The sequence below is a fragment of the Hippoglossus stenolepis genome, chromosome 3 (genome assembly GCF_022539355.2).
Source record: "Hippoglossus stenolepis isolate QCI-W04-F060 chromosome 3, HSTE1.2, whole genome shotgun sequence".
Taxonomy (NCBI): domain Eukaryota; kingdom Metazoa; phylum Chordata; class Actinopteri; order Pleuronectiformes; family Pleuronectidae; genus Hippoglossus; species Hippoglossus stenolepis.
Window position 1 is genome coordinate 14,065,738 of NC_061485.1, and position 15,201 is coordinate 14,080,938.

The 15,201-nt window shown below is 41.6% G+C and overlaps 2 protein-coding genes across 2 annotated transcripts in view; both read right to left on the reverse strand.

Annotated features, from left to right (window-relative positions):
* Positions 1–1,920, reverse strand: part of kcnb1 (potassium voltage-gated channel, Shab-related subfamily, member 1) — a 33,054-nt gene extending 31,134 nt beyond the window's left edge. The window contains exon 1 of the mRNA XM_035153298.2: positions 1,559–1,920. The gene's annotated coding sequence lies outside the window, so the exon portion shown is untranslated. The remainder of the gene's footprint in view (positions 1–1,558) is intronic.
* Positions 1,921–3,132: 1,212 nt separating this feature from the next.
* Positions 3,133–10,566, reverse strand: ptgis (prostaglandin I2 (prostacyclin) synthase). Its single transcript, XM_035152184.1, has 10 exons — positions 10,424–10,566; positions 9,836–9,959; positions 9,459–9,634; positions 9,216–9,362; positions 8,997–9,109; positions 8,725–8,906; positions 4,977–5,139; positions 4,497–4,678; positions 3,980–4,131; positions 3,133–3,432 (listed from the first exon to the last, which is right to left on the reverse strand). Exons 1-10 carry the CDS (start codon positions 10,537–10,539, stop codon positions 3,276–3,278), a joined length of 1,512 nt encoding a protein of 503 aa, XP_035008075.1. The 5' UTR covers positions 10,540–10,566; the 3' UTR covers positions 3,133–3,275.
* Between the last annotated feature and the right edge of the window lie 4,635 nt (positions 10,567–15,201).

The window sequence follows — 15,201 nt, forward strand, 5'->3', positions numbered from 1 at the left end:
AATACATTGGAATTTGGTCTTGTTTTAATCATCATCCTGCAGCTAAACCAAGCATTCAAATTGAAATTGAATATCAATATGTTCTCGTCAAAAACCCCTCTTCTGTACATGGCATTTTAATTGTTTCCCCAGACACCTGGAAACTGGCCATGACCAGAGCTGAATCTATGAGATGATTAATTAATTTGTCATTTGAGGGAAAATCATTCAGGAACCGTTTTGATTTTCGTTTTTTTTGCAAAAACGGGCAAAGGTCACTGGAGAAAGCTTCCTGTGTTTTATATATTGCGTTTATATTTGTGTTTTACATGACGGTACACACTCAACAATAGTTGGGCTAGACAACAATAAGTATTTAAACTTAGTGTCAACTTGAGCGTCAGCGTTCTTCACTATTTTCTGACATTTTAAACACTGGACAGCAAACGATTGCAACCTGTTGAAATACAATCATCAGTTCTCCGAAGGATGGAATAATATTACCATAGGCTACACGAGGTACTTCTTGACACTGCAGCAGTTTGATGAACGACAAATACTACAAATGCACATGAAATACAAACTAAACAAATCAGGCACCGAGTCCCTCGCCAGGGCCACAAGATGGAGTACACATATTTTCCATTAATCACATTGTGGAGGAATGTTATGAAGTACATCTGGGGCTTTTTGGACTCCTGCAGATCCCGGGGGGCCCTCTGGGCAGTTGCCCACTTTGACTGGTTGTGACTCCAGCCTTGATGATATTAAACTATTCATCTTAACTGTACAAACTACCCTGACAGAGTGTGGGTGATCTCCCGGTGTGTTTGTTTGTGTGTTTGTTTGTTTGTTTTTGGTCCCTCCAGCCTCGTGCTCTACCTGTGCTCATTTGTCGCCTGTGCAGTGCAGTGGGTGGAGACGCAGGACACCACAGTGATGAGTGTGGTACAAAGTGAGCGCTGTCCAGTCTAATGGTGCTGAAACACCAGGACACTGCTGCTCACTCCCTGAATCATGACCAGCTCCCAGGGGGATGCTGTGTGGAGGAAATCTAAATGATCCCATCTCCTCCTCACAAAAAGGGGGAAATAACATTCATGTTCACGTCAGGTGTGAAGAGGCCTGCAGATGTGATCACTGTCACACAAAGTTTACAACTCTTCCCAAACAACATTAAGCCTGAGTGTAATGTCAGGTTACATTAAAAAAAGCACATACAGCACACACACATAAACAGGGGGTGTGTATGTGAGGATAATGTCGGATTTCAGGCGTGAACAAGCAGGCAGAGGAAAACAAATATCGATTCGAAGCAGCTTCCATCCTCCTGTTTCATTGAAATCAAGGTTTTCTGTAAACGATGCACAATTACACAATATGCATTTCCCCCACACTGCAGCGCTCACTGGGGATGGCAACAAGCTCACTGGGATGTTGGATCGTCTAAAACTGCGATGTTGTCAATGCAAATCCCCCATCGTTGTTCCAAGGCTCCATATTGGTGCAGAGTCTGATCAATCCGTTACAAATCACAGGTGACAGGTGAAGAAAGCTTTTAGAAATAATAAAAAAATACCGTGGTGAGTTGTTGTTGTTGTCATCCTGCACCGAATCAAACCGGCACGTTCCGCTCTGTGGAACAATCAATCCGCTGGAACACACACACAAGAAGCAGCAGCATTTACCAAAAAAAAAGGAGGCGCCGTTATTGGTTTACTATTGCAAAGGGTCTGAGCCGATGCTTCTCCCCCTCCTCTGCCTCCGACATGGCAGAGAGATCCTCAGCACGATCCACCGTCCACCCGCCGGCTCGTCGCTCCGCACATCGCCCCGCTGATCCGCCCGATGATCAACAAGTACGCACCGGGAGGGAGGGAACCAATCTGGACACACTACCTGTGTTCCCGGTCAGCTGTGCGAGGAGGCGCCGCATCTCTCTCTCTCTCTCTGTGTGTGTGTGTGTGTGTGTGTGTGTGTGTGTGTGTGTGTGTGTGTGTGTGTGTGTGTGTGTGTGTGTGTGTGGATCCATGTCAGCGCTTCCACATCCCATTAACTCCTTCAGCGCCGCCACAACGCGCCTCACTATTGTGCAATGCAGACTTTACAGTGTTGGTGTTAAGGATCAGGTACATGCATGATGTCATGTGCACATGGAGGCTCTGGTGAGATGCATGTATGATCCCTGAAGGCACAGAGGCAACAACACGAGTGAAAACCTCGATACATGCTCAGGGATATAAAAAACAAACCCTAATGTGGAAATTAGGTCAATTTAGTGCCAATTAATTTGTCATGGTCCCTCCACTCTGTCTCCACATGCATGGATTTGTGGAAGAATTGGTATTAATGGATCTCTTACTAAAATAAGAGAAGTATTCATAAAAATACAAGTCTACATTGAAAATCCTGCTCAAGTGGAGCATTAGCACCAAAGTGTACTTTGATTTCCTGCAGAAAATTAATGATTATCATGAAACTATTCGACTGCATGTGTCCTCTCTGATTTCTGAGATCAGCTGTAAGATGATAGATGGGGTAAGAAAGAAGAAAAAAGCTCTACAACATAAAATTCATCTTTTTGGACTTAAGACTGAATCTTTTCTGTGGAATACTAGTTTAATCTATTTGGGCTTCACACTGATAGGTGTGGAAATCACTCTTAGTCATATGTAACTTTACAGAGGGTCCAATGTTCCTATTTTGTAATTGGCCATAAAGGTTAGGAACCTCTGGTTTAATTATAAACAAGGCAGTCCATTTTGTAAGCACACATATTTTTCATTTAAATCTTACTCTGAAATTAAATTAGAAACAATATACTGTATATATAGCTGTTGGAATGTAGTAGAGTGAATAGTACAATATTTGGAAATGACTATATGGAAATACTTAAGTAAAAGCACAACTACTTTACTATTGTACTTAAGTACAATTATTGAGAAAATGTACATATTTAGACAATAAATAAAGAACTTTTTGTAAATATCGAAGTAACTTTATTGTTTTTTTGTGACTTCTGTTTCTTCTTGTCTCTTATGAAGATACTTGGCAAGAGGAACCTCATGCTGCAGTAAATAATGTGTTTATTTCACACACAAACACACAAGCTAAGTATGGAGGCCATTTGTGGTCTGTCAAAAATGAGACGTGTCAAGTTAAATTATTTTATTAAACACAGCAAAGTTAAATATGATATCTACAGGAGGAGCATAGCATAGAATAAATACTGCTACAGTGCTGACAAAGAGGTTTACTAATCAACAATTTGTACACTTAATCAAGTGATCAAGTCATCATTCATACAGCGTCTCCTTCAGTCGGTATCGAACCTGCAGATCTCCGTCCGGCTGCAGCATTCCATAGCCGTAGCGACTGGGATTTACGGGTGGCAGTTTATCCCCCGGGTCACACATCTCCATATCCAGACGGGTCAAGAGCAAAAACACAAATCTAAAAGACACAAGGGGCAAAGTGGTTTAGAAGAAGAGACAAACCACAGATAGAGAAACTTGACTTGTCAAGATTCGTTTGCAAATTTCAGACATCTAGAAACTATGTGACAGGGAGTAAATAAACTGATCTCATACATAAAAGCATAAAAACAACTCTCCAGATCAGCACTGCATAACCAGATCCTCCTTTTTGTGAGTTATGGATTAATAGGATTGACCTTTAACCTTTGTAACTGGATATGATGTTTGACAAAGACATGCTCTCCAAAATGCCTGTCCTCTATTACCCTTCGCCTTTCTCATACATTTCATTACTGAGTGTACGCCATTACTACATTACAGCTTGTTGCTAATGACGATAGAGGACATGAAAGCAGGACTGAAAAGATAATAGGGGGGAATATTATATAAAGATGGATTTTTGCTGGTCTGCTCTGGTAATCAGGGTGAAATTGCAGGAAGTATTTTGATCATGAATGCATCGTTTACGATCTAAAAGATACAACGTGGAAAGATATATGGATTTTTTTTTTGTTTACACTCACTGTTTGATGGTTGTAACAGCAAACTCCTTCCCAATGCAGATGTTTTTCCCCGCCCCCCAAGGCATCGTGTAGTATTTCAATCTTTTCTCCTCCTTGTAGAATTTATCCTTCACTGTATTATCTTCATTTAAGAAGCGATCGTACTTGAAGATCTATTGAGAGGAGACGGGTGAAAAAAAGAGATGAAAACACAAGTTACATGGGTGCCTTGCAATATCATTAAAACAGGCTTGATCATATGTGCACAGCTCCATATCTTCTGTTTAAAATAATATGCAGTTATCACATCTAACCATTGAAGTATATATCTTGCTCGCTTTCAAATCAACTCCTGGTTGTTTCATTTGTAGATGTTTAGCAGCCTATCCCAATGGATCAAGTAATCCTGCCTCTGCAAGATTGCCTTGTGCACTACAATAGGGCTTAAAATATCCCAATGGAGGTTCACAACTATATATATCGTAACGGTAACGCATTTGTTGTGGGTGAATGGTGTACACTCCTCATCTACAAGTACCTGTGGGTCTTGGTGTATCTCCGGGTCCATTTGAGGGCTGAGGAAGGGGAACAGACACACTTTGTCCCCCTGTCTGAGGTGGTACTCCTGTCCGTTGGCCATGCGCAGCCTCTTATCCTGCATCACCTCTCTTCTGATCATTACCGCAGCGGTGAGCCGGAGGGTCTCTCTCAGAACGCTGTCTGCAGAACGAAGAGGACAGCAGAGAGGATGATCTCAGAGGGGTGTCAAATCAGCGGTGCCCTCGGGGGTCATTTGGAGATGTACAAACATTTGCACGAATATATGAGAAAGGCAATCATCGTTTTATTGAATCAAAGGTCAGACTTTAATTGTCACTGACACCTTTTCAGTGTGCTTATCTCATTATTCCCAACAAGTCAAATGAGTCACTCTTTCCATGTGGTTGGAGTGACTAAACCCTGAGGTGGAGGAGTTGAAATGAACGGGTAAAAAGGCAGCCTGCAGCTTTTTACATACCAAGCACAGGTGTGCTGTGTGCTTCCAGTGGGTTGATGGGAGGATGCTGTGGGTACGATTCCTGGGAAGTAAGACGTCTGACCTCTGATTTCACAGCCTCCATGGCCGTAGGGTGAGTGAGCAGGAAGCCAAGGAGCCAAAAGGCAGCAGGTCCAGCATTACACTGAAAAGAGAAATGCCCAACTTAGCTCGCTCTCAGACTATATTTTATATACGTGGCCAAGTCATGAACATTATATTGAGGTTTCTTTTTTATTATTTGGAACATTTCTATCATATCTCCTCACTCAGTTCTCTGCTGTCTGAATATGAGTGATGGGGAGAGGAGACGCTTGTGAATCAATTCACGCTTTGTAGACACTGCAGTCAAACACTCAGGGAGAGACACCTGAGCCTGTCAGACAATAATTGCTGTGGGTTAAGGGAGCTGTTCTTCTCACCTCTGTGCATCTCAGGTCAGCTCTCCAATGACAGCCGGGGCAAATACTCTAAAGCAACTAAAGGTGCATCACATTGTCATTCTGCACCTTTTCAGATCTATTGCCTCAAATGACATGAGCCTGGTTACGCTATTGGCTAAAGCATTTTGAGATTTTAAATGTACTTTGGCATTTGAGACAGATAATACTTGGCTGCCAGTACAAAAAAAAATGTAGTTATAGTTTTTACACTTACGTTTTTGCACGGATTAAAACAGATTGCATGTTATTATTTGTGAGCTTTATACAGTGGTTTTTGTTATGTTTTTACAAAGCCAAGCTAACTGTTTCCACCTGATTCCAGTCTGCATGCTAAGCTAAACTAACAGACGGCTGGCTCCAGCCTCATACTTTGCATACAGACACGAGAGATCTTATCTAATTCTCTGCAACTACTGAATCAGGGTATTATTTGGGTATTATTTGATTAAAGGGGACATAGCATGCAAATTCCACTTTGTTAGTGCTTCTACAGGTTAATGTGGGTATCTGGCATGTCTACCAACCCAAAAACTCTGGGGAAAAAACACTCGCGCGTTTTGTTATAGTTCCTCTAGGTCAGAAACGTCATGCTTGAGCGACTCGATTGCGCTTCCTGTGTATTGTGTCGTAACAAGGAACTGGAAGTCTCCCTACATGGTCTTGGCCCACCCCCACCTCATCCCCCTCCCGTCCCCGTCCCCAGTCCCCCCACACTCGTTACTTCCGGGTTTACACCGGAGGCAGCGCAGCCGGGCTGTTCACACGGGACGAGCATTTCTCCGCCAGCCCGCGATTCACTCACATGTGGCATTTGTCTGGATCGTTGGGACTGGGAGGCTGCAGCAGCTGCTCGGGAGCGACCGCCGCTCTCCTGTGCGTGAGCTGGAATTTGTGTCAGCGCCACACAGCCAGCAGTGTGGAGGACTTCCGCAGTGTTCAGCGCTAGCTACTGTAACCCCGAACCCCGACATTCAACGGGTACAACAACAAGCGGAGAAAGCAGAATCGGGGCTGACCTTATATATACAGTCTATGGGGCTGACCAGCGGAGAAATGCTCGCCTGTGAACAGCCAGGCGGCTGCGCGCTGAGAACGGCGCTGCGCTGCCTCGCAGCGGTCTTCCACACTGCCAGCTGTGTGTGTGAAGACTTCCGCAGTGTTCAGCTCTACTGTACGCCGGGGTACAGTAGTTACGCCGGGTACAGTAGTTACGCCGGTTACAGTAGTTACGCCGGTACACCGGACGAAGCACCGCTGCGAGGCAGCGCAACGCCGTTCTCGGCGCGCAGCCGCCTGGCTGTTCAGACGGGGCCAACGCTGGTCAGCCCCATAGACTGTATATATAAGGTCAGCCCGCGATTCTGCTTTCTCCGCTTGTTGTTGTACCCGGAATGTCGGGGTTCGGGGGTAATGATGGTCTTCATAGCCCCCACCCCCACCCTCTCTTTCTCTCTGTCTGTCTGCTTGTGTGCTTGTAGTGGATGGGCAGAGGGGGACATTTAATTATGTGATTGGGAAAATTAAAACTCCAGGACAACAGAAGGGGAATACAAAGTATGGGATGCATATTTGATAATTTATATCATATAAAATACGTAATTTATATCGTTTAAAATCATGGGGGGAGAGGAGGGAGGGGGGAGCTGGCTCATTAGCATTTAAAGGAACAGGCACTCAAAACAGGTCACTCTGTGGAGGGCTGTTTTATACAGGGTAAAAAGGGTGCTGTTTTATATGATCCTTGTGGTATTTTGACCAAAGTATGTTACAGACATTTCATTAAGACCCCAAGGAACCATATCAACTTGTGGTAAAATGGGCATGCTATGTCCCCTTTAACTGTTACTGGTGCGGTATACTGGGACAAATTGTGAACACAAGACTGATTAAACACTGCCAGAGTTTTACCAGCTTTATTTTTCATAAGGTCAATTTTGTGATATGAGCAGTTCAAATAAATGTGTGGTATAAATCTACTACATTAAATCAGTGTTTCTCCTAAAAGGAAAGTGATTAATAAATGGAATTCTGGATGTATATATTTCAATCAATAACTTAAATTATTTGCAAATGGAAAAGGGCTTGTCGTCAGCTTTAGAGAAAATACAAGAATTGTAGTTTCCTCTGCAATACCCCAGTCTTCCTGTAACACACACTGTAAGCCATATCCACTCTGGCACCTCTCTCGCTAGCCTCACATCTAATCCCTCTATTCTCTGCAGTGGTGCCCCACTTTCCAGCCCAGACTGAGACTGAGTGTTCCAATATCCCAGCAGACGTGATAATGCACAAACAAACATGCAGGAGGACCAACAGTATTTCCCTAAATCAGCAGAGTGGCTATAGAGGCCTGTGGTGGGGTGGCCTGGCCAAGGTTTCCTCTTGGTTAGATGCTGTGCGCTGGCATTCATGGGGGAACAATTGTAATTCCTCTGAGACTGGCAGGTTAACACGAGACTAAAGCTATTACTTCTAAAATGTAGCCTTGATGAACAGAGGACATAGACAATAAATAGCTTGCTGTCTCCCCCACGTGGCAGCATGGAGCGATCACACCATGTTGCTGTGGACTTGTCTGGGCTGGTGAGCAACAGTTCTGTACTGACACTCACGCATGAGTCACTATTACTTATCCTGTACACTAAGTAAATAAATACTATTTGAACAAGAGGCCTTGTTCATGGGCGAGTAGAGACTTATGGAAATCTTAAATAAAGCATTCATTCAGTAGAGTTTTATATATTTTTGCTCCAGAAACGTCTAACTCCATTTCCCCAGGTTATAAAACACATCCTCGGTGGAGCTGCTTGGCAAGCGGCGGCAGAAAACCTGACTGACAGTATCAGCTTCCCACTGCATGAAACCGAGTGACGTGGGGAAGAGAGGAAGCAACTAACAGCTGACTAATACAATCCAATGATGCATTACATAATGTTCTTACTGAACGGGGGGAAATGATAAGGTGTCACAGAAACTCATTCAAATGATCACACCAGGAAAAACTGCGCTGTGAGTTACAGGTCGGGACAGGCAGGTCTGCGATACTGTAAGACAAGAATCCGCCGTGTGTCACTTGTGCATTGTTGGCAGACTGAGCAACATGGAGTGGAATTCAGGCATGCCGTCTGGGTGCGGAGGGTTTGTATGTTTTGGAATCATTGAGTTGGCCTTGCGTGTGTGTGTGTGTGTGTGTGTGTGTGTGTGTGTGTGTGTGTGTGTGTGTGTGTGTGTGTGTGTGGTTTGCATATGTATGCATGAAAAAGAAAAAAGGGAAGTGCAGCTCTCACCTGTGTGGTCCACAGCTGTAACAGTAAAGCTCGTCTTTGCATTTCTGCATCTACTCCTTGCCCCTGCAGGAAGTTTTGGTAGCTCTGCTGCCAGGAGCCCGTCTCTGACTCGCCGCTCAGCCAGCTTGGAGACAGCAGCTCCCACAGTCGCTCCCGGGATGTGTTGGCTGTTTTAGTTTCCCCTGAGTGAGACCCGACAGAAGTTGATTAACACTAAACTTTGCTGCAAATCAAAGATTAAACAATTCTATTTCCATTGTCTGTTACCTTACCTCGGCTGAGTTTGCAGCAAGCAATTTTGGAGAGGAGATGGTCAAACTTGCAGAACTCTTCATAGACTGCAGCAGCATTGTCTCTCCTCCCAAACAATGTAAGATATCCAGCCCTGAGAAAAAATCAATGAATTAAAAAAAAAAAAACCTCCCAGACTATCACTCCTGGTGGTGTAAACACTGATGTCACATGATGCACTGCATCTTGCTGGCTGTTACCTGAAGAGCAGGCTGTAACACAAGTTAAAGAGCCCGTCCTGTCTCCACTCTGAGGGGCCACAGTCTCTCTGGTCACTCAGCAGCAGATGTTGAAGGTGAATGTTCATGGAACTGCTGAGCTCAGACAGACCGAGACCTTGAAAATGCCTGGGGAAACCACAAAGATAAAGATGATGCTGAGATTTAAAACAGATGTTTCTCTTGTCGATTGGAGATCTAAGTTTAAAAAGAAACTTTAATTACAGTTTCATCCATTCCCTCTCTGCTGCAGGCTTGATGCTTGGCAGCTGAAGACTGAAGATCCTTTTCAGGAGCTGGCTTCTGCTGCGGGTGAAGTCCAGAAACGCTTTGTCGTTAACCACCTCATCAAAAGAGTTTGGGTCCAGCAGCACTGTCACATAATTACCAGCAACACGGACCTGTGGGGACATCATTTCTTTTAATTGTTCAAATATTAAAATTCTGATTAGTTGACTTCTTCTTGTTCCCGTATCCTGATTTTGATCTTTGCACTTTCAAACTAATACATTTGTTGCTGTCCTCTAAGTCAAAATAGCTTTTCAATTCCTGTCATGTTGTAATTTTTGTTTGAAACAAAGGTTATTAACGACAGAACTCACTGTGAAGATATCCCCGTGCTTTTCTTTCATCCGGGCCAAAAACTTTGCAGCATCTTTTCCAAACTCGAGTGCATGCCCCAGCCATGGTACGAGACCTTTGTCCAGAGGTGGCTCATTTTTCTGTCTTCCAGGGATAAAAAAGAAACACTCATTCAAACAAATATGTGATACAGTTGGTTTATCTACATTTCATTCATTTGGGAATCTCAACCAACAGGTTAGGAGTTTACCTGAACTTGTGCCAAATGAACTTCCTTTATGTAATTGCAAAGCCATACAGTACGAAAACATAAGTATAATTTTGAGTTTTATTGTAGGGTGTTGTTTAAATACAGAAAGCTAAATATACACAAAGTTCTCCTTGTTTCTCTGTGATATACATTTAAATATTTGAATCAAGCAGTATTATATAACAGTCAACCTTACACTACACTAATGGGACACTTCAGTCGAGGTTTTCTAAATCATAACATTTGTAAAATGTGCGTTTGCAGTAGTTTGCAAATTCAGACTTATACAACCTCTTCAATGAACCTTCGCTGAAAATGAAAAATGTGCAAAAATCTATGTATAAATAAAAGGCTTTACCTTGTGCGAGTGGAGTAAAGGAGAATTAGTATAAGCAGTCCATTAAGCAGCAAGAAGATTGTCCATAACATGTTTCCGTGAGGTCTGATGTCCCTGTTGTGCCAAATGTAATTCATTCCATCGCTGCTGGCAACTTCCTTATATCTGAGCCTGGCCCAGTTTTTAACTACTGCCTGTTAGAAGAGACGGGGGAAGGTGTGGCCTTAGTGAAACAAGGTGTTGCACCACACTCAGTCTACAGCTAAGTCAGCAGGAACACAATAAATCACACAAACTGAAAATGACAGTTAATTATGTCTGCGAGTTCACCTAAGGTCAGACATTTCACAATAATGTTAAAACCCTTGAGCAAAACATTTCAACTGACAACATTTCATAGTGTGTGGAAAAAACACCTGCCAGTAGGTTTCACAGCAGTGACATCATCAGGGTACAGGGACTCATGTTTCATTAAGTAAAAGGTGACATCAGGGCTCAAATATTTTATAGGAGGTCCCAGCATTGAGCTTGTAAGCTTCGCTGATGTCAAAACTGTATATGACAACATTTAACTTCCCTTGAATATTATGAAATGTTTATGTATACCTCCTTTAATAAGATGACATACACACAGTCAGAGGCTGAGAACTGATCACAAGACCTGTCGGCCACCTCCATTTAAACCAATGATACATTATACTTCAGTAGAGAAAAGATCTGTCACCGTTTGAGTTTTGTTTATGCCCGTATATGGTTGGATGATTCACACAGTATTAGTAGGGTTAATGCCCAATGGTCTTACTTTACTCAACTAAAAACAATCACAGGCCTAAGTTAGTAAATCGAACCAAGCAAATAAGTAAATACGTAAGTAAGTAAGTAAGTAAGTAAGTAAGTAGGTAAGTAAGTAAGTAATATTTAACTAACTAACTAAGTAAGTATTTAACTAACTAACTAAGTAAGTAAATAGCTTTGTACAGATTAGTCAATGGAGCAGGTTTCTCAGAGCAAAGTGCTTCACATAGCCTAAATGACAATAACACCATTAGACTGATAATAAACAATAAACATAAGCAACAGAAGACAGTGGGAACACAACCAACCTAATAGCCTGTAAATTCTAACCAGTGATATACTTTCCAGCAGAAAGTGTGGAGGTGAATGTGGAACTATCACACTGTGCTGTTGTTGTTGTTGTTGATGGGGACAGTGACCAGCAGGGGGCAGGCCTGACACCTCCTTCCCCTTCCATCAGCTGCAGGAAACGTCAGCAGTGACACTGAGGTGAGTTCAAACTGTTTGTCAAATAAAAACTAGACACTGTGAAGCTCAGAGGAAACTAACAGGCAGATACTGGATTTACCTGACAAATGACAAGAAACCTCACCAGCGACAACAGCAGAAATTGATCTTCAAGGAATTCTGACAGTGTTTTGATCAAAGTGACAAAAACCACAGTGACATCAGGCTAACATGAAATATAATATATTTCAACTATCTACATCGACAATGTTTTGTTTGTTTATGAGACAAAAAGCGTCACAGAGCGAGGAAGAGCTGAGTGAAAACAATTTTAATACCATTTTACTCCTGAAGCATTAAACATTTGAATTTTTAGAGTTGTTTACCAAAGTTATAGCCCTTAGCCTCAAGTTAGCACTCATACTTTGCGTGCTCTGCTCTAACTGGCCAGAGTAGCTACCTGCAACACTAGTTCCCAAGGCAAACATTCACGCTGTAGTGCAGTTCAATCAACCATCAGTCAAACTTTATTCATTTAGCACCTTTCAAACAAACCAAATGACATTCAGAGGGCTGAACATGTGATTGACAGAACACAGGATGTTCAAAATGATAAAAAGATTAAAAAAAACCCCCTCAGATTTACAGATAATGTACATGAAAAAAAATCAATAATAGAAAAGACAACAATATAAGAAAGTTAAGATAATATAATATATGTAATCAACACTAACAATTTGGTAAACGAAATAGAATAAGATAAATAATAAGACAATAAAACATAAGTATTCAAGATTCTAAATAAAACGATTTTTTACTTTACTATATTTCCATACATATAAAGGAAACTAAATTTTGTTTCTCACAAGAATGAAAATTGGATCAAAAAATAGATAAAGACAGCAATAAATAATATTTTTAAAAGTATTAAAAGCCAGAATATAAAGGTTTTTATTTGTTTAAAAATATCAACAGTTTCAGCTCGGATCCTGTGGAGGGCTGATGCAGTGACTTGGCTGAATCACCATATGTTTTGGTTACGCTTTGTGGAATAGCATAACGAGAGGAACCAGAGGGACGGTAGTGCCTCCTTGGTTTTGTTCATGTGTTGATTTGTTTGTTCCATGTGTAGCAGGAAAAAGCTAATGTAGGATAAAGAGATAAAGTAGAAACTGTAAACACAAACCCGCCTGTCAACTAACAGTGCACAAGATATGACTGGTTATCTAACCTAGCTACATGTTCCAGTATCCCACCACTTCTCAAATTTTCCACGGAAACAAATTGATAATCATTCATATTCTATATAGGTCAATGATATGTCAAATGCAATAATATGAAGTGATGCAAATGTGAAGTAGCTGATATAAGACAAAGATCTTGCAATTTCCAAATAGCGTTGTAGTATAAAATAGTTAAAGGGTGATTCAATTAATCTCTTTTAAAGTCACCCAGGTATATCTGGGATGTTTTTATTGGTTTCATCAATTTAGCTCCATATGAACAAACTTTTTTCTGTCCCTCTTTGCGATGCTGCATTTAAAAAAGAAAGAAAGAAAGAAGGTATTTACTGTCAGATGATTTCCATTTAAATCTCTGTCAGGCTTATACAGACTTTAGATATCTCCCAAGGGAAGGGAAGGGACGAGCAGCAGTATCAGTCAACAGGAGCAGTGTCTCGGGAATAATGCTGTTATTATGTTAATGGCCCTAAAGAACCTGTTTCTTATAAGGTGGGTGTGGTGCACTGGAAACCACATGATTTAAAACAAACTGCCTGGGGGTTACACACACATCACATCCAACAAAGTGTTTTCTATGCCTCACTTTGTTACACACACATATTTGACGTCTAGTGATTTTAGCCCTGTTACATAGAAAACCAAATATAACAACAGCATATCACTGCTATTACTGTTCATGGTTTCATTGTCGTTCTTATTTCAAGGACTTTATTTTAACTTAAAACACAGAGTGAAACTTTTTGTTTTGCCATCAGATGTCTGTGGGGTCGTATAAAAACAATAAATGTAGGCTTTTACATTTCAAATTTAACTCAGAGATTCATTGGCTAGAATCTGAGGCAAGCTAGTAAAACACAAATACCCTCCTATGTAAACAGGATTAGATGAAGTATTTGCCTTGATTAAAATTCAATGATATTTCGGTTAGTGATTAAATAACAGAGTAAAATCAACAATGGTTATTATTATAAATTGGTGCAGTGAACAGTATGCATAATCCTGTGTAACTTCACCATAAAGACTACTGTAATTATTGCATTAACTTACCAAGAGGTCTTTATTAGCCTCCAGAAGGAAACTAATCCTTTCATGGAGGACCATGTGATGTTCATTCCTCCAGTACAGAGCCCTAAGTGGATGGTGTACAAGTACAAGTGGATGGCCCATGTTACACACAGCTTTTTCACATCGGTTGCACACCCACCCCAACTATTATCAGGCCCACTTGGATCGGTGACAAGTGACAACATTTGCACAGGAAATTAGAAGTTGGAGTGAGGATTGCACGGTGAGAACTGAGCGGTCCTCCTTCAGATTTTTGTGCTGGGCTCTCTCCCAACTTCAACTGTTGTGACAGGCTGACAGTAGCCCGCTGATTTCCTGAGAATTAGGCGCAAAGGCCAACCAGCGGATCAAAATGCAATCTGTTCCCAGATAGACTCAAGAAGAAAGGGCTTGATTGTCCCTGTCACATACAGCAGTACATTTCTCTGAGACAAAAACATAGATGTGGTTGCACTTGAGATGTCACTGAAAGTTTTTTGACATTACCTGTCAGGAAACTGCTGGGGTAAAGTGCACTCAGGAGGGAAATACACAGCAAAGTGACACATTGAGCCATTCAGACTGTCTGTAGAGAAATACTCCAGGATCTATCATACTGTTGCAACGGCAACAGCGTAGAACAATTGTAACATAAGTAATTGTGTAGCACCTCAGTTTAGTACCAATTAGAAGCAATGTTTGAAAGTCGTCTCGTTCGCGCCCCACAAATCATTTCTCAAGCACTGTTACTTCTTTCAAAGACAAATGTGTTGCGTGTGTCTTGATACTTTCAACATGAAAGGTCTGGGCTTCACAATACTGTCAAAAATACTGCGAGGACCCATGGCTCACACTGGGGTTAGTTGTTACACATTGAAAGCTCTTAAGCAATGCTATATGTCCAAACAATTAAAAGGGGAAACTCTGGTTAATTCTACACAGTTTGTCCAAACAGTAGAACAATCTCTCATGTCGCTTTGGATGGACCTATCTACAGTTTATAATGTCATTAGTTTGCAGTTGACAGGAACATATTTTACAGAGACTCTACATTACAAACTGAGCAGGAGTTCATCATGTAGAAATACGTGAGTATTAACAAGGCAGGAACAGGCTGTAATGGCAAATACAGAATGAAGTACAGAGTAGACTTTTTGGGAGAATGAGCACATGCACTGACTTTGACCATTACTTAATTAAACATGCCTGTTGTGCAAACCCTAGAACTTTATTAACACTAACCCTATTGCTGCTGTGCCCCTTTAATAT

What these genes read in the sequence shown, in the direction of transcription:
- ptgis (XM_035152184.1), bottom strand. Translation starts at nt 10,539, where the DNA reads ATGAATTACATTTGGCACAACAGGGACATCAGACCTCACGGAAACATG. An exon ending in CTTTACTCCACTCGCACAAG is followed by an intron (nt 9,960 to 10,423) that starts GTAAAGCCTTTT and finishes TATCCCTGGAAG; the next exon opens with ACAGAAAAATGAGCCACCTC. An exon ending in TTGCTGCAAACTCAGCCGAG is followed by an intron (nt 8,907 to 8,996) that starts GTAAGGTAACAG and finishes GGTCTCACTCAG; the next exon opens with GGGAAACTAAAACAGCCAAC.